Source organism: Labeo rohita, chromosome 17, assembly GCF_022985175.1.
Source record: "Labeo rohita strain BAU-BD-2019 chromosome 17, IGBB_LRoh.1.0, whole genome shotgun sequence".
NCBI classification, from domain to species: domain Eukaryota; kingdom Metazoa; phylum Chordata; class Actinopteri; order Cypriniformes; family Cyprinidae; genus Labeo; species Labeo rohita.
In genome coordinates this window covers 32,427,904-32,452,641 of record NC_066885.1, presented here as the reverse complement: position 1 = coordinate 32,452,641, position 24,738 = coordinate 32,427,904, and the positions used below count along the sequence as shown (strand labels likewise).

The 24,738-nt window shown below is 36.1% G+C and overlaps 1 protein-coding gene across 4 annotated transcripts in view; it reads left to right on the top strand.

The window, feature by feature from the left end:
• Positions 1 to 204: 204 nt before the first annotated feature.
• ralgapa2 (Ral GTPase activating protein catalytic subunit alpha 2) overlaps positions 205 to 24,738 on the top strand; it is a 182,486-nt gene continuing 157,952 nt past the window's right edge. For all 4 annotated transcript variants that reach the window (XM_051132677.1, XM_051132675.1, XM_051132674.1 and 1 more), the window contains exon 1: positions 205 to 432. In XM_051132677.1, the coding sequence (XP_050988634.1) occupies positions 327 to 432 (106 nt within the window). In that variant the 5' untranslated portion in view covers positions 205 to 326. The remainder of the gene's footprint in view (positions 433 to 24,738) is intronic.

Below are 24,738 nucleotides of genomic sequence, written 5' to 3'. Positions count from 1 at the left end.
TCTGAAAATAATTGAATAAAAATACGTTTACTTTCTCTACTTTTCTCGTACTTGTTCCTTTTTGTCTTTTGCTTGTGACTTTTTAGGTTAGTCAATATCAGCTTAATTAGGCGAGAGCAAATATGGCAGCAGTCATGTGTGAAAACGGTCTAAATCTGGCACGTCGTCCTTAAAGGGGGATTTTTTTTCAGAGGATCTGGCGCCCTGCCGTCGGTCGGTCAGTCAGTCAGGCAGCTGCTGTTCTTCACACATACACACAAGAGACACACAGGTCTGAATGGTGAAAGGAAGGTAAAAGCGGCTACAGAATCGCCTTTTACAGCGGAATGTTCACTCGAAGGGGTTATGGAGACGTCAAGAAATCTACACAGAAAGTTCTGGACCCAAAGAAGGATGTTTTCACGCGCCTGAAGCATCTGCGCTCGCTGTTAGGTGAGTGAGACTCTGACAGGACTGAAACATTCACAGACATATTCCCTATAGCACGAGTTTATCCTCATTAAATCAGCTGATTCTGCCGTTTAAATGCCACAGAGATGTTCAGAAGGCCGTTCGAATGTGAAACAGGGTTTGTAATGTGCGTGTTACTCCATCTGTGATCGATAACGTATGGATTGAATGATTAGCGTTAGCTAGCTTACCGTGCTACATCAACAACAGACCTGACAGCCTGTTATGCATCAGCATATCTATACAAAATCTTTAAACAGCAGACATGACACACTGATGTGTGTGAATGTTCATATCAAATATATAAACAATGGCCTTAATACACACATATATCTGTGAATAGCTTTAGAATATATAAGCTACAGATCTGACAGTCTAGTATGTGTGAGTATATATACCAAATGAATGAGAAAATTTTGTCTATTGTTTATATTTTCGGTATTAATTCTCACATATGATATGTGTCATGTCTGTTGTTAATATATTTGGTATATATTCACACACATCAGACATGACACACTTATCTATCTATGAACAGTGTTACACACTGATATGTTTGTGAATATATAGATACAGAGTATGTAAACATTAGCTATGACACACTTAATATGTCTGTGAATATATGCAAAATTCATAAACTAAAGATGTGGCACACTGATATGTCTGTGAATATATGTGTGAGCATGTATATAAAACATACAAACAATGAACATAACACCTTTTTTAGGGTTGTGAATATAACGAATGTATAAACAACAACCCTAATTTGTGAATGTATACAAGATACACAAAAAACAGCCATGACATCAATATGTGTGTGCATATACAACAATTGTCATTGATATGTGTGGTAAATTGTTGAACATTATATTAACTTGTACACATCTTTCTGTAATGGTGAGCTGTTTTTTTTTTTTTCTCAAGCACTCACACGCACACAGGTGTAATAACACTTCATTTACTCTGATGTCTGAATATGTGTAGAGTGCAAAAGCAGTGAGGTGTCTCTCAGTTTCAGAAATTCCAGGCAGTATTTTTGGTCACCATCACTGTTCACTCACCTGTGATGACTGACTCAGAACCTGCCTGTGATGTCCAAAAATGCTAGTTTGGTTGGCGGCTCACTGAGTTTTTTGATGCATGTGAAATCTCTATAGTTGTGTTTTGCTTTTGGTTTTTTTTTTCTTTTTAAACTGCAGGCCGTTTCAGTTTTTCACTCTGAAATATATCTAAGTGAATTTTAAAGTCTCACAGGGTTCAGTCTTCATATGAACAGTTTGTTTGTGCTTTTCCTGCTGACTCATTTCTGGTTCAGTGTCAGTACAGGTGAGCGGAGGTCAGAGGCCAGAGGATGCTGTGTGAAACTTCCTGTGTATTTTTGTGGTCGTTTATTAGGAGCTAGATAAAACTGGTCTTGTTTGCCATCAGCTGTTATTAGGGATCTCTGTATACTCTCTCCCGGCTGCAGTGTGACATGAAAGGAAGAATTTCCTCTCACATGCTGCTTCCTGTGTGGAGAGGAAATGAGGATGAGTGATGGAGCTACAGAAAAGGGACATTAGTGGCCTGATTAAAATATAATTTTCTCACTTTGCTGTTTTATTTTTATTTTTTTGATTGCTTGTCATGTTAGTTATGATTTGACGTCAGTGTGCGTTGAAGAATGGTCATTTTCAGGCGTAGTTAATGAATCACATACAGACAAATCTGTCTAAGCAGAACCTTCACCAATGTCCTTTTGCCCACTAAAGGAGCTGACGTTTTAATACTGTTGGTTGAATTGCTGGTTCTTATAAAAGCAAAGTTTGCAATAATGTAGTTTTATACAACGTGCAATGGTTTAAATATTAGTTAAAGTTAAAAGTAAAATGTGTTGTTTCTGCACCCATAGTCAAAAATAAGTTAAGTTAATATTGAAACTGATTGACTTCTGCATTTTTTGTATTATATATGATCAGCTAATTCAGCTTTTTTGAAAATGGGCATATGTTGTCCCTTTTAAATGATTGATTATTTACATTTTACTTTATTGTGAAGGAAAATGTTTTAGCTTGAAGACTTCTTTCCTTTTTTTCTAAAAAATAAGAATTAAGATATGTGTACTCACATGTACTGTATTTAAGAAGTAAAGACAATGTTAATACTCTCTACTTGATTACACCACATGAGACTTAGTCATTACACAAATGTAAATGGCAACAGACAATTGTGTGCCTGACCACAGTACTGTTTTCATAATATACATGTCGTTATATGATTTACTTGAAAACACCACAAAATAAAATTTAAAAATTTTCTCAATTATTATTTACCACAAAATAAAAAAAAAGTAAATTATTACATATCTTTGATTCAAATACCTGCTTTTTTGTAAAAAATGAGTAAGAGTCCCACATTTTAATTACATCATATAAAAATGATGAAATATGTAATTGACGCTTATTCTTTCACATGAAATTCTCACTGAATTGTCTCACCTTTTCACTCCACTTTAAGTTCACCCATGCATAGAATATTATGCTTTTCTTGAAAATGTATTTTCCACAATATATGAATCCAGCATTAAACAGAGATGTAACTTTCTAACTTGGCAGAGGCATCCAAAATACATTTTTAAAGGATTTTCCCTTTTTAATGTCACTGTTATTGTTGTCAGAGGTATCAGCCCTCTGGTACCAAGTTAGTACTTAGATTTTATGATACCAGCCTTTGTGCAGTATGGTAATACCAAGTTCTGAGTCAGTTTGGTTGATAGGGGTTTGCTTTGAAATGCACCATGCACATTTGACTGAGTGCTCTATGAAGAAGGTCAAAGCGCTCAGCATTGTAGCCAATCAAAAAACATGTCTGTTGAGCTTGTGAACACAATGGCCAATCAGAGGTTTTTAAGTTAGTCAGAATCCACTCAAACCACCAGAGGTTTTGTTTAGTGTGGGCTGATCAATTTGCAAATGAAACCAAATTTTCGAAAAACAGTGTATAAAAGTGAAGTGAGGAACATTATGTATTTTGCCACATTGTCATTACCTAGAAACAAGTGTAAACAGTGGGGATGTGAACAATGACTAATTTCATTAACGTTTAAATGGGCATTTTGTAACAGACTAGTCAAAAAAAACAACAACAACAACAACAAAAAAAACAGGCAGTCAAAAAATAGTCTGTGAGGAGAAAAAAAAAAAAACATTTAAACTGACCTTGCATAATCTATGATTCAAACACACACACATACACACATACGTATGCGATGTGCTTTAACTTGAGTGTTCACTTAATCATTAGCCAATATAGACATTAAAACAACAGGGCAGAACCAATAATTACAAACTCTTTATTAACAGAATTCTTCAAATAAAAGTTAGTTAACATAAAGCAGCACATGTAAAGGTATAGTTGGTTGTTACCATGGCAGCTGCTTTTGAGTGTGTGTTTGAACACGCTTCTTTTGTTGGAAAACTACAAAATATAAACGATGCAGCAAAATCACAAGAAAAGCTTGACATGTCCCGCAAACTATACGTTTTTAAGGGTATTCTATTCATTAGGACATTGATATAGGATCTGTTGTTGTCAAGTAAGTTTCAAAATGGTTCCCCTTTAAATCAGTATAAACTTTCAGGCAGAATTTGTCTCTCATAACCAGTAGAATCATCTTTAGAATAAGCCTTTCAGCAAAACTATGCCAGTTTGACATAACCCTACATAGACTTCCAAGTCAGAATACACCTCCCTCAACCCGCCGACACAGAGACAACAAATACAAGGTCTGAGCTAAAATGAAATGATTTTGTTTTCTATGCCTGATCTTCAAAATAATGTATTGTATTTAAAATGTAACATTAATATGACCGTATTCTGAATGTTGCCTATGTGCAGAAAAAATAAATAAATAAAAATAAACTGCTAGTATTTTCAGTGTTCACTCGCAGTTGACTAGTCGACTAGTCTGGCACATCTTTAGAAAACAGCTACCACTCTGATGCAAATGTACCGAGGTTCTGACCCAAACAATACAGTGTACACAAAATATGATGGCGGTAGTTCAGATCAAGCAATTGAACACTTGAAGTGTGAAAGCACCCTTGCACTTTTTCTGTATTTAATTCATTCATAGTTTGAAAAGTTTTAATTTTCCTGCTGCTAAGTACACACGGTGGGAGTGCAGGGCTTACTTTTCCCTTAAAAGCACGTGTTGCATAAAAACAAGCAAACAAACAAACATAACGAAACAAAACAAAACAAACAAAAGCTTTAGGGGTGCACTGAAAGTGTATCAAATAATTTTGATTTACGAACAAATTGATTTAGTTTATAAGAATACTAAACTGATTGTTTCCATGCACCTTGTGAGTGAACCGTTGCGCCAGATTTACCTTTATTAGTGTATGCAAACTAACAGGTTACAATGCTGACATTTTAATGTGTTATTTCTTCTTTTATAATTATTTATTTAATTGTATTGTTTTCCACAGTTAAATAGTTCCAGTAGTTTTTGCTTTGTTATCGTGAAGTTATGTTTTCAGCAGTAGCCATGTTGTGAGTGCAGGTTAGAGGCATAGAGCTGCTGTGTGTGCATTCAGTGGTCATGCGTGGTTGAGCATGGTTGAGTTTGGTAATTACAGCAGCACCTGATCACACACAGTCTGTCTTTACTCTCTCCACCAACCCCCATGACCACTATCACAGTGACAGGACAACAGTCAACACCACAGTCCAGGTCACAGGATGACCCACTCCACTGGCTTGTCTATAATCAGCTGTGGAGGGAAAAAATCATTTTGCTTCTAGTGCATGGAGGAATATTACGCATGCTTTATATTATGCTGTTTTTTCCAGATTAGGTCTGTCAAAATAAACCTTCGCCATTTTATTAATGCACATAATAACAACAAACAAAAGTAAATAACCTGTCAAGAAGTAGGTTCACTCACAACATAAGCTATAAGAAAATGTTATAAGGTCAAAGTTGAGGTCAAAAGTTTACATACACCTTGCACAATCTGCTAAATGTATTAAGACGTTTACATATAATTCACAACAGAAAATAAGTTGTGTATTTGAACCCTTTCCAACAATGACTGTATGATTTTGAGATCCATATTTTTCACACTGAGCACAACTGAGGGACTCATATGCAACTATTACAGAAGGTTCAAACGCTCACTGATTTATCATAAGGAAAAAATGATGCATTAAGGGCCATGGGTGTAAACTTTTAAACAAAATAAAGGTGTGTACATTTTTATTTTGCCTGAACATACTTAAATGTTTCCCAGAAAACAAAATAAGATCAAATTCTGATCTTTAAATTCAAAAAGTTTTCACCCCCTGACTCTTTATGCATTGTGTTTCCTTCTGGAGCGTCAGTGAGTGTTTGAACCTACTGTAATAGTTAAATATGAGTCCCTCAGTTGTCCTCAGTGTGAAAAGATGGATCTCAAAATCATACAGTCATTGTTGGAAAAATGCTGAAAACCAAAGAATTTGTGGGACCTGAAGGATTTTTCTGAAGAACAGCAGGCAGTTTAACTGTTCAGGAATAACGATCACTAAACAAAATAACACAGCTGTGGATCATTCAGGTAACAACACAGTGTTAAACGTATGTAAACTTTTGAGTGGGGTCATTTTTATAAATTAAAATTTTATGTGGACTGTATGTAAACGTCTTTTATGTGAAATATTTAGCAGATTCTGCAAGGTGTATGTAAAATTTTGACCCCAGCTGTATTAAAGTGTTACGTGGTAGCATTGCTGTACCCAAGCCTTAAAACAGGTGCACGTTAATGAATAATATTAAATATGGTAATGAGACCAAACCCAGACAATGCCTTATAATGCAAGTGCATTGTGTGAAATGTGAAATACTGAAAAAAAAAATGTCAAAAAACTACACAAAACGGAAAATAGTGCAGATAAGATATAAGAATGCAAACTGTGTTTTAGTGCACATTATAATGATGATCTGAGATCTTAAAGGGATCAAGTCCCTTTAAGGCAAGTCATTTCATTTGGCGGCCATTTGTGAAATCATTTTTCAGTCAAATTCTCCAGAGTTGTTCACCGAGCTTACTTAAAGTCTCTGGCAAACCCATGAAGTGTCCAAACTTTGGGACCTCATTACCGTACTGTGCAAATGTGACATTAATGGAGAGTTCATGCTGCACAGTTGACATCGTCAGATCACTGCTGTTTTTACACTGTCTGGTGTCTCTAGTTGCTGTTGTGTGCAAACTGGATCGGCGACAGGGGGGTCGCACTTTACACAACTTCTCAATAGGAAGACTCACCGACAACTCTGTCTGGTCTACAAACTACGTTTCACAACCAAAACACATGAGAATTGATAACTATTGTAAGATCACAGACGGGATAAAATCATAGTGTGTGGCTGGCGTAAGACATATAGAATTGTATTATTTCTGTATAACATTTTAATATTCACAGTCTTTGTGTAAACTGTAAAAAATTATATCTACACTTCTCTCCAAATTATATGTGTGGCACTGCACTTGAGCTGATGCTGTACCGCGATACATGTAGGTTATTGCACCAGCCCTACATTATGTTTATCTTTTGTGTTGGGCTTTTGTTAAATATTAATACATGTGATTAATTGTGATTTGATCAGTATACCGTAATAATTTTGTATAAAATGGTGCATGGAAAATGTGATGAATTTAGCTAAACAAGGTTAGCTGAGCACTTGCTTCCCTGTACAAGGTTACCAGGAAGCTGATTTTAATCTATTTCCATGAGTTCTGCATTTACATGCAAGTTTGAATCATGCAAATCATCGTCTGGCCTTCGTCCTATTAAAAGTCCCTGCAAACCTTGGTTTTGGTTAAGGACAGAGCTGCATAGAAATCCATCCATCAGTTTCAAGGCCTCAAATATCACTACCAATATTCTGATTATTATTTTTTAAATTATAAATGGGTCTTTTATTGTAACACTTTACTGAAATACTGACAGCTGTCAGGGCTTGACAATAAGGAGTGCCTGATGGCCAGGGGCCAGCGTGAAAGACGCTCGGGACAGTTGACGAATCTGTCACTGCTGCATCGGCACGAAAGTTTATCATTTGCACATGCCTTGTTCGACAAAAATTCCAAGCACTCACAGAGAGGCGCGTCTCTGACGGACAGATAGCCTACAAAAGTATGTCAAAATACCCGTTTTGACGAGTAACTTTGTAGCTTTAACAATGATTAATCTAGATTTATACAGCGGTGTACAGATGCACCGATCGACCAGACATATTTCAACCGATCTCTGTTCTGGGCTTGCACACAAACTGCATGCAATAAATTTTCAAAATGTCATGTGTGTGGAAATATTGCGAACTCTTTAAACATCCGTTAACAGAGGTCAGAGACGCTAAAGACGAACAAAAAAAGGAAAAAATACTGTAGCAGGTAGAGCAAGATCACATTGCGCAAAATATTGGAAATATTATCCTAAATATTGAAACGGGGTTTATATTAATGCATCTCTGAGGGGAACTGACTGTATTAAGAAATGTTTACATGGCGTTTTCTTTTTATTTCCCTTTGTATAATGCATTTAAAGTAGCTTCCATAAGCACGGCGCTGCTTTGTTTATAGCGGTAACAATAGAAACGCTGTATCATTATTCCATTAGCGATACCTGCTGTAAGAGACTGAATTTGCGTTCATTCAGTCCGTCGGCTGTTTTTCCATAAGCATCGTTTACTTTGTAATAAATAATTTTTGAACAAACAAATGATGTTTGACCTTTATATTTGTTAGGCTAGTATGTTTTGCTGTGATATTGAAGTTGGAATTGTACAATTTAATATGTATGTTAAATTTTGATGTCATATAAGCTTATTTATTAAAATAAAAACAATGATAACAGCAACTATTTTCGTTTTTTGTAGCAGGGCCAGTGAAAGTAAGTAAAGTAAAAATTTTAACCGCCAGTAGAAAAAATCCTTAGCATTGAGCCCTGGCTGTGCTTTTAATGAATTTATTTTTTTATTATTATTTTTTTTTTTTTTTAATGTTAAAGTCTTGAAAAGTCTTAGACTATTGGCATGAAGTCCAGATGGGAAGAGAATTGACTGACATGTAAAGCAGCTCTTTGACCAGTTCAGGTAATGCTAAAAAAACAAAATGTAGAAATGTGCAGTGCATTGGCCAATCACCAATGTTTCAATAAGATTGGCTGATACCGTTCATTGATAATTATTTTTAAAAGGATATTTATTTTTAATAAACCCCCCACTTTCAGCTCAATTTATTTATTTATTTTTTTATTTTTTTTATTTATCCCCTGCCACACTTACAAGACTGATTACTACTTCAAGATGTACCACACTCAAAAATTTTGACAATTTACATTTAGTAAAATACTAAAATGAAATCACAAAAACAGTTCTGAATAGTAGTTTGGTTGCCATCAAAGATCACTGTGAGACTGGCAACCAGTATACACCATACAATCAAACTGCCCGGTCACACTTTATTTCAAGGTCCGGTTCTCACTAGTAATTAACTATGACTTGTGCGTCAATAAATTCCTAATTACTGCTCAGTAAGGTAGTTATTAATTTGCGATATTGGGTAGGATTAGGGATGTAGAATATTGTCATGCAGAATATATGCTTTATTAGTACTAATAAACACCCAACTTGCTAGTAATAAGCATGCTAATAAGCGACTAGTTTACAGTGAGAATTGGTCCCTATATTGAAGTGTTAACAACTGATTTGTTTGACGTGGTGTTTTGTTGTAATGTGGCTGTGAATGGTCTGCGAAAGTCTAACGCCCTGTCTGTTACTCCACCTCACATCAAATCTGCTGCCGTTGTATTTGGAACATGAAGTACTTGATTTTGAAGTTGACAAACCTCAATCAAATCTTACAGTACGTTGCCAGTTCTATTGTGAAAAGGGACGCTGTACAGGTTTGGTGACTTCAGAAAATATCAGGAGTGGCGTGCTTCTGCTGTTCCCACTCTGGTGACAACTGTGCTCACAATGAGTTGATTTTAGGGAACTGTAATGCTGGAGGAATAGAGGGAGTGGTATAGAGCGCCCCTCCTGTTCCTGCTCAGCAGGCTGTGGTGCCACTCCTGTCCACCCGGTGCTCAGGTGCCGTTACCGGTATAATAGGGACTGTTTTCATCTGCGTGGCTTTAATGCAAGACAGATTAAATGTCAACTAGCATTAAGATTCCCTCTGTTAGGAACATTGGCTTTCAGTGGTTTCCAAAAGTAATTGAAAGCAGTAACTTGCAAACCAGTTTCTTTGGTGAAACAGAGATGCATGACTTTTTAAAATACATCTTTTTCTTGGTGTTATTTTTCTTTTTGGTTCTGGGTAGATCTAACACCCAAAGCAGAAATATCAAAAGAACTGTTTATTGTCTGACAGATGGCTGCTTTCTGACTCTTGGACTCCCATACTTGTGAACATGCTCTGCTTTGTGAAGAGTGATTGCACACTGCAGAAAACGGAAAGTGAATAATTGCTCTTTTTGTTAAAAATGTCCAGTTGTCACCAAATTACTGTAAACTGGTTATGCATGTTGTTTATATCATAACTTGATTTTAAAGTCCACTTCCAAAACAAAGATTTACAGATAATGTGCTCCACCCCCTTGTCATCCAAGATGTTCATGTCTTTCTTTTTTCAGTCGTAAAGAAATTATGTTTTTTGAGGAAAACATTTCCGCATTTTTCTCCATATAATGGACTGATATGGTGCCCCGAGTTTGAACTTCCAAAATGCAGCTTAAATGCGGCTTCAAACAATCCCAAATGCGGTTGTAAACGATCCCAGCCGAGGAAGAAGGGTCTTATCTAGCAAAACGCTGGGTTATTTTCATAAAAGTAATACAATTTATATACTTTTTAATGTCAAATACTCATCTTGTCTTACTCTGCCTGAACTGTTGTTTTTCCGGTTCATGACAGTTAGGGTATGTCGAAAAACTCCCGTCTCATGTTCTCCCTAAACTTTAATATCGCCCTATAGACAAGACGATCTTGATGACAAGGGGGTGAGTACATTATCTGTAAATTTTTGTTCTGGAAGTGGACTTCTCCTTTAAACAGGTCAGACAAAAAAAGTGTCAAATTATCTAAAGCCTAGCATGTAACAGATATGCCACTTTCTATTATGTTCTTAAACTAAATCAAGAAAAAAAAAAAAAAAAAAAAAAACATTGACACAAATTTGTTCTTATTTTACTTTAATAGTAACTTAAGTCCCCCCAAAATGACAATTCTGTCATTAATTACTCACCCTCGTGTCGTCCCAACCTCGTAAGACCTTAACTTATCTTTGGAACACAAATTAAGGGTGCTTTCACACCTGCATATCGATTGCTTTGTTCCAAAACAGGGATTAGAATTATTACAATGTTACTTTTTGTTCTTGGCGTGGTTCGCTTTCACATGGCAAAGTTTCTAAACGGACCAAATGTGTTAATGCAAGTCACACGCGAGTAAATTGTCTTCTCATTGGTCAAAGTTCCATGGTTTATTTTCCGGGACTCCACTCAAACTGTCAACCACAGCTTTGCAGGCTTACTGTTGCATGTTGCATTTTTTTGTAGCTGTCGTTATATTCATTTAGAATTTTGAGCAGGAGTAACGGATTCATCGGGAAAACATTTTTAAAATGCACCTACTACAAAGAGAGCAATAAGACAGGTGCGCTTTGATTTTGAATGGCAAAGACGTGCCCACACACAGACATTCACAGGTTTATTTTAAGAGGTATTAGCAAAACAACAAAGCTACTGCTTTATACGGAACTGTAATTACCCATTATATATTGTGATATAGCCTGCTCGTTGGTTCGTTGTATCGGATTGCTTTCTCACTACAACCGAACCGCTCCAGAGTTAGTTTCCAATCAGGCCGGGACCACCTCGTTCAGGTGATCTCAGACCGATTGTTTTGGGGCGGATCCGAGCGAGATTGCCGTGTTCACATGTGCCCAAACGAACCGAGCTTTCGAAACAAAGTGCCAGGTGTGAAAGCACCCTAAGATATTTTTGATGAAATCTGAGAGCTTTCTGACTCTGCATAGACAGCAATGATACTACTATAGCTTTGTAGGACTATACATTTATATCTGATTTAGGGCTGCACGATAAATTGCATGTGATTGTCATGCGCATCTCGTCAGTAAAGCCGGTTGTGTGATCTCCATCACATGCTTTCAGATGGTGCGGCATTTAATACACAGAGCTGTCGATCACTGACAAGCTTTGCAATATCGTGTTGATAATCCAATGCGATTCATCTGCGATAATGAACGTGATATTGCGTAGCTTGTCAGTGATCTGCGGCTCTGTGTATTAAATGGCACTCCATCTAAAAGCATGTGATGGAAATTTACTACTAATCACAGAACCGTCTTTAGTGACGAGATGCGCTTGATAATCATATGCGATTTATCATGCAGCCCTAATCTCATTCTATTGCATAGAACTAAATAAAAATAATATATTGATACTTAATATTATATTTTCTGTCCAATTTTATTGTGATATTTCCAGTAAAAGTGTGGTTATTTTATTGGCTTGTATTATTTTATTACTTTGTATCATTAAACTTGGGTGGAAATCTTTAAAAAGTCTTAAATTACTTAATATTATTTAATAAAATAGTAAATAATTATTACAAAGCCTTTTCGGTTTTGGTTTTGGTTTCGGTTTTTGGTCCAGTGCATCCAGAATTTTTGGTTTTGGCCCAGAATTTCCATTTTGGTGCATCCCTACAAAATTTTTAAATAGGATGTCTTTAGCTGCATTCACATTGTCAGTTTTTGAGATTTACAACCGCATTGATAACTCAAAATGTCCTGTTTACGGTAGTTTCTTGAACACTGTCTCTGAAACACAGTGACCTCATAAATGTGGCAAAATAACATTGTAATAAGATCTGTTCAGACATTTCCTTTTTTCGGAAAAGTATTGTTAACGTAAAGTGAAAATACAGTGTCCATTGATCCCTCTTTTGCAAACATGTAAAATGTGAGGTAGATGAATGATACAATTAAAAAAAAAAAAAAAAAAGAAAAAAAAATAGAGTTGTGAATTATTATCTGTAATGACTTTGAAACCAAAAACAAAACAGGCGTGGTAAAATTGTTTATTTGTACAGCATGCTTTACTGATGGGTTCAGTCAATTGCTTCAGTTTATCTCTCAAATTGCTTTTGCCTGCTCTTGGTCATCTTATTGAACGCCACTGCAAATTTGCTACAAAATATGGACAAAAGCCTAGATTAAATCTGTTCATCATATAAAGTTATTGTGTTGTATTGCATCATTAGTTTCATATGGATTACTTTCGCAATGTCTTTTTGTACTTGCGTGAATGTTTTGCTTGTGTGTACTTTCAATAAATGATAAGAGAATATTACTTTTGTGTGTGTGTGTGTTCTGAAAATGAGCTAAAGTCTTTGCAATGACAGGAGGGTGAGTAAATGACAGAATTTCCATTTTTTTCAGCAAACTATCCTTTTCACAAATGGCTGAATACTTGTGATCGGATTACCTGCGAGGAATGTTAATAGCTGTAAACTGGGCTCATCATTTCATTGAGATCCATGACTGTGACCTCAGGAAAGAGCCTCTGAGTTTTGGGAGGGGAAGTTAAAGTGCGTAGGTCTGATGCTTACATTCCCTGCCAGTTAAAAACACACGCAAGGCAGCACGTGACCGACGCTGCTGTTGTTGTGTTTGACTTTACTACAAGGTCAGTGGGACCTTGAAACGAAGCGTTTTCTTCTGCAGGGAGATTCCCCTGTTTTATCAGGCTGTGTTTACCTCATAAACAAACAGACCTGTTATATTGAAGAGCTACTGCTATTGTTAAGAGCGCTTTTATTATTGAGCTTATTGATGTGGCAGCGCTCTTTGCCATCAGACAGGTGAAGCGTTATGAAGGCCACACTCGTCGGTCATAGCTTTACATGTTTTCAGATGCTTTCAGCAGCTCGTGCAGGAGTTTGAAGAATGGCTTTTAGCTGGCATTGTGATGAAAGCTGTCTGTCCCACTGAGGATGAAGAATCGATTATTTGGGTCTGAAAGTTGATGCCGCTCCAAGAATCTATCAGCGTTCAGCGTGGGTGCTGCCTGCTGTATTAAAGCGCTGTAAAAGCCCTAGAGTTCACCATATCTTTATTGCCCTCTGCGTTCATATCTGTTTAGCTCCGGCTGACAGGCATGGATTTGTTATTAACCCCTGTCACAGTGTGGTCAAAAGCTGCTGCCTCTGTCGGTTTCTCAATTTACTTAATAGTCTGTTGCAGAAAGACCATACAGCCAGAGCACATTTGTGCTTTAATGTTGTCACTTTCTGCTGATGTATTGTACAGGTCCCCCCACGCCCCCCCCCCAAAAAAAGCATTTATTTTTAATCGAATGGTGAGCTGAGAAATACTGCAGCATTTGTAAATAATGTTTTCCTTGATGGGTGAGTAAGTAATATGACCATATTTTCCGAAGTATTCCTGCACATATGCATTAATGCACAGAGTTGCAACTTGAGGTTGGCATATTCAAATTTTGTGGTTAAGTGCTTTTGCATCTTGTGCATTTGGATAAACCCACCCTTAAGTTTCTATGATAAGTGCAACAGACCTGCTACTGTATTAGGGGAGTGTGATGTGTATTGTCTACAGTGTATAATAGTTCTTGTTTTATGTTGTGCATGCTTACATTTTTGTGCATATCGCTTACTTTGCAACAACCAAATAAAAACACACTTTGAGAGTCTATGCATTATGAAGCCCAGTACGATACACTACTGGCATTTTTAGTACACACTTTACTGCAGGATGTAGCCTATTAGAACATAGAAAATTCTTATCCAAAATTCAAGATATGGAGAAAAAAATTGCCTTTCGTGAGTTATTGTCTTATGATGTATCAAATGAACCTCAATGCAATACACATGTGGCAAATTTTATACAACAATGCAGTAAAGATTAAATGAATATTGAGTTACATTACAGACAGAATACTGTGTCAATATTGTTTGTTTCTGCTCTATTTTGCCAGTGAAAATAGATCCAAACAAAGCTACAGTCTCTGAGTACAGTGGTGTTTTGCTACATTTATGTTTTATATTTCATATTTTAATATCCAATTAATAACATTAATATCAATTGATTAAATGTACAAAGAAAAAGACAAAAATGACATAAAAAAGACAGTTCACTTAAACATGAAAATTGTCATTTACTCACCTTCAAGTTGATCCTGTATGAGTTTCTTTCGTTTTCCTTTTTTTAAGTAGTATTTAAGTACTGTATTTAAGTATTTAAGTACTGAGTAATATTAAAGGGGTCATCGGATGCCATTTTCCAGAAGTTGATATAATTCGTTAGGGTCTTAATGAGAAGTCTGCAACTAGGAGTGGGCGATATGGCAAAAATATCATATCACAATTTTTTTTCAGAAATATCACTATTCACGATTTTATCATGATTTTTTTGTCATGTTGGTTTTACTATTTTGCAAATTGTCTGAGCAGTACAGCCAAACTAAAAACAAATACTTTCAAGGTAACAAAGTATAAAATAAAAAAAAGAATAGCAGATATTTAGGCCAAAGTGAGCGAAGATAAAAAATCTTTGTCATTATTTTATCTTTGTTATTAAAAAATAAAAACAAAGAATACCAACCGTGCTTTATTTAAGGTATAGTAGGTGTATTTAGCAGTAGCATTCAAGAAATTAAATGAACAAATATAAACAGCGAAACACTATATACTTATACACTATATACATCAATTGTACATTGATTCTTATTAAAGCAACTGTATTAAAGTTCTTCAGTCAAGAGCAGTGAGTGATTTTTCTCTTTGTGTTTTGTTTTAATAACAATTAAAAGAATAGTTCACCCAAAAATAAAAATTCTTTCATCTGTCTGTCAATTCTGTCATAGTGATTTATTTTAAACCTGGATGAGTTTCTATTTTCTGTTAAACGTTGTCTATTTGATCATTTCTATTATTAAATTCAATGGGGACCAGCTACTGTTTGGTTATCCACATTCTTCAAAATATCTTATTTTGTGTTTAGCACAAGAAAGTAAGTAATACAGGTTTGGGACAACATGTAAGTGAGTAAATAATGACAGAATTATAATTTTTGGGTGAACTATGCCTTTGATGACAAGCGGCTGCATGTTTAGTACAATAAGTCTGCTGCCCCTTTAAGAGCTGCACATCTAATATACAGGTAGGCATCCGTTTTTCTCTCAATTGTTTGCTTCCACTTTAGACATAAGCTTCCATAAACTGTTTTTATATGTAAACCTTGTGTGTTTTGACAATATTAGCGTAATCAGATGCGATACATAACTTAGTTCAGTATTTTAGGCGCTATTTGACAGGATTTTAATGTGCGCAGGTTTCAGGTGTATACGCAGTGGAGAGTCGCATGTCGGACGAGCACGCAAATGAAATGTTTAACCGGCGAGGCTTATAATGTAGCAAATAATAACAAGCAAATAATGTACTTTTGTGATTGTGAATAAGTGCAGTGTCCCGTGAGTGTAACTCTAAGGCTGAGTTAACGCTGATGTGAATGTATGTCGCGTTGTACAGTATAATGAGACGGAGGCACCAGAACTGCAGCTGATAGAATAGCAAGATACTACGATATTTCTCAGAAAGCAGATTGTGGAGACATTTTTATCGTCCACGATCAAAAATCGTCATATCGCACATCTTTAATAAACTTTGGTTAAAATTCTCAGTGGTAGTGTAAAACCCTATTTACCTTGTCAAAATCAGCCCTTTTCAAAGTGAGATGGGTTTTTTTTTTTTTTTGCATGTTTCTTTAAATGCTAATGAGCTCTGCTCGTACCCCCCCCCCCTCTTCTGTGGGGTACTGTTTACTTTAGCTGTGTTTAGCCGTAAAAACTTGCTAACTAGCACATAGTTAGGAAAGGAGATTTGCAAAGATGCATAAAAAACCCTTATATTCACTTCTGCTGTAGGTGAAACTGGATCACGAATGATTTGTGCATAGACACATTTTTGTAGATCGATGGGCGCATTTCCTTCAAAAACGAAAGTAATGTTAATTCTCTACGTCTTCAGCGGCTCAGATGTCAGGAGTAAATGACAACTGCTATGTTCATTACATCCAACAACAGAACACCTCAATCGCTTAGGAGCCATTCTTGTCTTCCCCTGCACTGGCGTCGAAACAGTAGCGGTCAGACTGTTTACAGCTCACTCATGGCACGTCTAAGGTAAGACGGCCATGGCAATCAACTATCGTGGGAGCAGCCTTGGTCGGTGTGACATCACACAGACAAGATGCTGAGAATGGCTTGATTTAAAAAAGGGTATATTACTTATAAACATAAAAAAAAAAGAAAAAAAAAAAAAACACTGGATGGATTTTTATCATAATCGGGGGGTTTTGTAAACACTGCCAACCGCATTTATGTTCAAACAACATGTAAAAGTGAGTTTTGCATCCGATGACCCCTTTAATGAACTACATTAGGATTAGGGTTTGGTTTAGGGTTACTGGCATGTAATTATGCATAATTAATTGTTATTATAATAGTAAGCGCATGTAACATGTGAAACAAGGACACCTTAAAGGGGTCATCGGATGCCCATTTTCCACAAGTTGATATGATTCTTTATGGTCTTAATGAAAAAAGTCTATAAGATAGTTTGGTTAAAAATTCTCAATGGTAGTGTAAAACAACACCCTTTTCACCTTGCCAAAATCAGCTCTGCAAAATCATCTCATTCTGGTCGAGGCTGCTTTAAATGTTAATGAGCTCTGCTCGCCCCGCCCCTCTCTCCTCTCTGTGATGTGACGAGTCTGTTTACTTTAGCCACATTTGGCTGCGTTTAGCTGCTAAACTTGCTAACTAGCACATTATTAGGAAAGGTGATTGCAAGGATTCATTTAAAAAAAAAAACCCCTTATACTCACTTCTGCTGTAAGTGAAGCTGGATCATGAATGATTTGTGCGAACATAGACGATATATGTAGATCGGGAAGCGCATTCCCTTCACAAACAAACATAATCCACTGCATCTTCAGCGGCTCAGATGTCGGGAGTAAATGACGACCACTATGTTCATTATTACATCCAGCAACACAACACCTCAATCGCTCAATTGGAGATATTCTTGTCTAACTTACATTCCTGCTCCGGCATCGAAATGAAGAGGTCGGCCTGTTACAGCTGATCTGAGGTAAAACGCTCATGTCAGTCAACTATCGTGGGAGCGGCCTCTGTTGGTGTTACGCCACAACGACAGGCATCTGAGAATGGCTCGATTTGAAAAAGGGAATATTATTTTTACAGATTAATTAAAAACCACTGCATGGATTTTTATCATTATAGGGTAGATTTGTATATACACTACCAACACATTAATGTTCAAAGAACATGTAAAAAGTGAACTTAGCATCCGATGAGTCCTTTAAAATAAAGTGTTAACCTTCCTTTCTTCTGTTTTTTTTTCTTTCTCTGCATATGTCATGCTGCCGTACTTTGCATAAGCCTCCATGTTTGCTTGCTTGAATTCAGTCACTTCAGTCCAAAGTGTGTGATTGTGTGTGTGCACTCAAGTTTAATCAGTGGCTCAGGTCAGTGGGTTATTTGTTTTTTCACATGAGGAGGTTTAGGTTTAGTCAATGCTTTAAAATTGCCTTGCTAAAAAAAAAAAAATAAAAAAATCATATATCAGTTTTTTTCACAGACCAGGCTAGCGCCAGTCTTAGAGTACTACTTTGTTTTTAGTGCTTGATCGCTCAGAGAATCTGCTCACTTTGAAAAGCTGTTATTTTCTCCCTGAATGCCCTGCTCTGAATTTTTTATATGCCCATCAGGTCTTGCTGTAGGTTTTATTTTTCTCACTTTCCGTTCCCATGTGGTAACTTAACAGATGCTGCTGGGCCCGTGGTCATGCCTGCAGGAAACAGCCGGCCTGAAACATACAGCCCATTAGGAAACAACTCGTAACTCATTCTGCAGAGTTAAGCACTCTGTGTAAAACATGCCATCAGGTCTGTGTTTTGTAAAATGAGACAAATCAGATTTTTTTTTTTTTTTTTTTTTTTGACAAGCAAGAGGTGTTAAACAATGGAATGGTTAAATGAGAAGTAGAAGGAATTTTTGGCCTTGGGGGTGTAGAAAGCAATATCCCTGTGAGGGGTTGAAATCAAATCAAGAGCTCTGCAGTTAAGCGTATCTCATAACCGAGCTGCATGGTAAATAAGCTGGTTGCTTTTGAACAGTGGTTGATTTGTTTTTCTTTTAAACCTCGTTTGTGAATTCTTAGAATTTGACTACAAGAATAATAGGGATTTTCACACTGTGCTTAACCCTGGTTTATTCCCATTGTAATCACAGCATTTTAACTCTGGGATTTTTTATTTATTTATTTGTTTTTTTCAAAAACAAATCAATCAAATCAATGTTTCCAATCAAACACTTGTTTTGCATTGTTAGTGGCTTGCTGTACCAGTTGAGCTACAGAAGCACAAGAGGCTAAAACTAATATTATGCATCTAATATGCACCAGCTCTTTAGTCAGTAAGCATCAAAAATGAATTAATGTAATTGACTGATACAGTTCTTTTTTGAAAGACCATTGAAGGATTATTCTGGCTGGTTTGTTATTATGGTTGAGTTTGGTAGCATGAGCTGTAATGCCTTATTTTATTCTGAAATACTGAAAGACTTAAACTTTGAACCATTTAGAGACAAAGAATTTGCTTACGGAAACAAACTGGTCTTGGCCATTCAAATTTCTTGAAGTGAGTTCTTGTTGGCTGGTGCAATTTGTGTGTTTAGCTGTCAGTTGTATTCCAATTTTGGGTTATTATAACTTTATTTTTTCAATAAAGTGTTTATAGATTGTTCACACCTGCATGTTTTTGAACTTGGTCTTGATACAATAAAATAATTAGGCTAGATTTTTAGTAACATAGTAATGTAGGGCTTAAGACTCATTCACTCATTCAATTCTGTGTTAACTGACCATTCAAGCACAGTAAAAGCAAAAGAGAACTGATTTTGTGGTCATGTGCAGTCTGAGAGAGGAAGCTTTCTGTGTGCACAATTCAAGTCTGTTTTAGTCAACGCAAGTAACACATTAAGATCTTTTTTTATGTTTTTTTTGCACTTAATAACATGCACGAATGAGAAAAATTTGTTTTTTAAAGAAAACATTTCAGAAATGTTCTCCATATAGTGGTCTTTTATGGTGCCCACGAGTTTGAACTTCCAAAATGCAGTTTAAATGCAGCTTCAAAGGGCTCTAAACTGGTCTCATGGTCTCATCTACCAAAACGATTGGTTATTTTCTAAAAAAACAAAACAAACAAAAAAACAATTTTATACTTTTAACCTCAAATGCTTGTCTTGTCTATCTCTGCGTGTACTCTGTGCACTCCGGTTCAAGACAGTTAGGGTAGGCAGGGCTCTAGCGTGTGACCTAATTTCTCAATGGTGCGACTAAAAAAAAATCTGAGGTCGCACCGACCAGCCGTTCAAGGGCAAAATTTTAAAACAAAAAAAAGTCTCCACGACTGTGGTTCAGCAGACACACATTAGGCCCATATCGTGGTCTAAACCAATCAGAGATAGTGAAGAGAGTTTGGGAAGATGCGCGGATGGCGGTCATATCCGCGGGTGCTGCGGATAATCCGCGGGCCGGGTCACGGGTGGATGAGATAAATCAATAACGAGGCTAATATAAACTACATTTTCTAAAATGTGAACCCGTTTTAAATAATTCTTTCATCAGGCGAACAGCCTGTTCCGTCCGCGCCAGCACTAGATTTGCTGCCTGTTCATACACGAGAGCATGTCACGGGAAGCACGCCGAGTATTAAAATAAGAATTATTATTGATTACTAATTTGAATCAGTACATTATAACGAAAACAGTACATTAAAAATGTAAATAATTAGATTTCTACGATCTAATTATTAACATTTTTAAGGATCCAGTAGACGTTCAAACACTCAGCTGATTTAATCAGAGATTGCGGAGAGTCACGTCCAGATGTCAGTTAACGTTATTCTTTTTAGCATCAATTTGGCTTAAAAGCACGAGTGATTCTAAGCTTATATAAGTGTGCAGGGATGTGCAGATCAGCTGAATCTGCTGTTAAAAATGAACCATCCATTCATCATATCATCGTGCAAAAATAAGAATAAGAATAATTGTAAATGGCGATTAAATGCGATGCGGTCATAAATTTGGGTGCACCTAACTTTTGTGCTGGTGCACCTAAGAAAAAAAGGTAGTCTAGAGCCCTGGTAGGTCAAAATCATCAAAAACTTCAAAATTGCCTTACATCGCTGCAGAAGTACCAAACCAGTGTTTACAAAGTGAACGTGCAAAGAAGGTCAAACGCCCTTTACAAAAAAAGGTAAAACAGCGATGTAGGATGATTTTGAAAACAATTGTTTACAGATTTTATGCACAAATTTGTGTGTATGCACTCTTAGTGAATGAGATCCATAGTTTTGGGCCTCTGAGAGACTCCTCAAAACACATCAGAAAAAGATGATTTATAAAACTATTGTCATTTACTGCTGATGTGGATGTGATCCTGAGGCCTGATCTGAGTTTGTGTAAAGCATTCACAGCATCAGGTGTCCTCTGTCATTTCTTTGGCATAGTCTGGAAAGTGTCGCTGACAAACAATCAGACTCAGAGCCAACCATCACGTTAGACAGGTAACTAAGGCTTTGTTCACACTGCATACAAATCTGTTTTGACTTTCAAATCCAATCTTTTGGACTGTTCGCATTGTCATTTTGGAAGTGAATGTGATCCATTTAGACATTGCGGTACAAAATACAATGTATCCACATTGGTTATTTTAGTAATAATGAAGTTAGCATCAGAATGATGCCAGTAAACTTTATAATACAACAACAGAGATTAGCTGTCAATGGCAATAGAGGATAGACCAGAGATTTTGCATCCGCTCTTCATGAAATTGCATTGTTGTGCTGCACTCGCAAGGCACATTAAAGAGAAAAAAAAAATTCCCTACGGAACCAATTTGCACATTTGCGCAAATACTGTGTGTCCAAACCGCTGGCATATTCACTCATTCGTGACCCAGTACATGTACATTACATACTGTAGTTACTGTAGTTCAGTGAATGTATTGGAAAACGGTTCCAGACAATATTGAAAAAAATATATATAAATAAATAAATAAATAAGAAAATATTTGAAATCCTTTCTGTTTGACTGTTCATACTGAGATTCCAAAAAAATTGCGGGGAAAAAAAAACCTGTTCAAATTAAAACTGTTCAGCTACAAACATTTTTCAGAATATATTTTGTGTTCTTTATGTTTTAAAATAAAACACTGCATAGTCGTCACTGTGTGAATTAAAGCTTAAATAAAACTTGCATCCATCATACCCCAAAAAAACTTGAGGCTGTTGAGAAAGGAAGGATGGTAAAAGAAGAAATACTGTGGGTTCACTGTACTCTGTGAATATTTTGTATTCTAGTCTTGGTTCATTCATGTCATGTGGACAGGATCTCCTTCTCACACTTCCTTCATTCGTGATTCTGTGTGGTTGGGCTTGACAGGTCAGGATGATGTAAATGGGTATGAGAGGGACATGTCAGGCTCCAATGGGTTTTTGACATTCATCCCACTGGAGCAGTCTGACACACACACACACACACACACACATACAGATGCAGACTCAGTGCCACAGGCCTTACTGCCCGTTGTTCTCCCTTACTTTTTTCACATATCTAATTATTTGGCTTTGTCAGGGCTGCACAATTAATTGAAACGAAACTGAAGTCACAATGTGCCTTAGTGGAATTATCAAATCACAAATGCTGCTGTTTAATTAAATATATGCATGCATGTGTCAGAGTGTAGTGTGACACTGTTTAATTACACGTGAGCAGCTCATGATCTTAATTATGTATGTAAAATGTGAATTAATAATGCATTTTTATAATATAGTATTTTAAAATAAATACTATTTTTCATAGTAAAATATGATAATGGTAATATTTCTTTTGTTTTTAGTATTTTTTTATGTTTTTTATTAAATAATAATAATAATAATAGTAGTAGTTATTATTGTTGTTACAGCTGTATCGATGTATAATGACAAAATTTTGCCCAAATTGCGTAGCCCTAAAAAAAAACAACAAAAAACTAAATTAAATTAGTGTAAGTTTTAATCAGAAAATCATGCAGCCCTAGTTTGTGCTCACATTTATCTTTCAATAAAATAAAATAAAGTAAATAAGTTTCTCAGCATTTGTATCAGTCATCTTCTGTATTATATTTGCTCTGGAAAACAAGACAAAAACACTGAGCAAGAGCATCACTTATTTGCAGTGTGATCAGAAGGTACAGTAAAAGTTATTTCCTTATTCAAGTGGTTTGGATCAGATCTATTCAAGCCTGAAGCTATATAAATATAGGCGAGTATATATAAACACAAGCAAGTACACAGAAGCTACAACGATCTATCACGCCACATTAAAGAGCGCCAAAACTGTATTTATTGGTTGAATTTCCTAAGGATATTGACAGAATTTGAAATCTGAGACTTTGTTTCATATCTGAAGTAACACAAAGCCTAGCCTGTTGCTATTTATTGAAAGGAAGACACGCTATGTACTGTTCATTCATCATATGAGAACAAACAGCATAGACCAAGAGATCGATTGTGATTTAAGAATCGATATCGGCTCATTAAAATTTTACTCAGCCCTAGCGTATTTTTTAAACACTGTGCTGTCGTCCTGTAGGTTCATGATTAAAAACGAAAATGTGAACAAAAATAAAAGCAATTAAATGTGTTATTCTAATAATATAATAGTAGATTATATTATTCTACTATAAATTATTCTACTAATAATAGATTATGACGGAAGTCTAGTTCAACCTCTGATATATATATATATTACGGATGTAGCATTATGAAAATTTCCTATCACAATTATAGTGACCAAAATGATCACGATTATCAGTATCATCACGGTTTTGTTAAAATGTGCTGGAAATGTTCAAAAAGTACTGACACATAAATCACTTCACTAAGTTTTATATTTAAAATCAACAAACAACAAATAAAATGACTTATTGTTTGCATAGTCACTAAAACAATAGCAGTACCCATGACGTCCGGATTTTAAATGACAACATGACTGAAAACAGTTTAACTAATGGCATGTTCAAAAATCTAGTGTAAATGATCATATAAAGCTTTGAAAACGTTTCAGAAATGTAAACCTCACATTTAAGCCTTTAAATAAAGAAAAGGGTTAAGTCTAAATGATAACTGATTAATAAATAATTATATGTATTTCATTTGCTCCATAAATCTAAAACTTATCTGAATTGTTTAAATGTGTAGAATCCACATAAGCTTGTTTTTCCATCAACTGGTCAAAATTTATGCCACAGCAGGGCATGACAATTCGGTCTGTTTTTTGAACGGACAAAAAATGCACACAAGCTGAACGTAAATGTAAGTCTCTGTAAATCCACTGTATGACGCTAGATGGCGCTTATGGAAAAGCTGAATTGCAGCTGTTTTCCGTGAACTCTGTGGATAAAGCAGTATTGCGATTAAGAACACTGGTTTAGATATTACATGGAGTGAAGATGAAAACAAAATGCCATCGATTATTTTCTGAAGACAGACAGAACCTGTAGAGGTATTTTTATATAATTAATTAATTCATATATTCATTTCGTTTGTATGATACCCGATTTATGTTTCTGCCGGTGGGTGCCCAACCCCCATTTGCAGGGACTGCAAATACATTAGTTACCAAATACAAACATTCTTTCTATGAAAGAATGTTTACAATAAGCACTTATTCACGCGTACACAGGACAAAGTTTGAAAGCGCACACGTAATATCTGAGGGAGCGCAGAGCCATGATCACTATTTGGGAGAGCAAGCCGAGAGATGTGCTGGCACCCTGTCGTATTGCAATATTGGGCTCTTATTTGCCATTAAAATAACACCAAAAACTGCTTCAAATGAGCAATGAAAATGAGAATGAAGTCGTAAAAGCTGCAGTCCATTTCTTATTGGTTAAAATGAACGGAGCCTGTCTCGTGTTTTTCTGTGGATGCTCAGTCATTTCCGTGGGTGCTCAGGGATCGGCGCCTATGCCCTTAGCAGCCTTTTAAAACTTCCCAGCTTTTCCGCCATCTTTTCACACAAAACGAAACTACTCTGCGTGCTGTGCGCGAATGAGACTGTTACTTAAAACTGTGCTTTATGCTG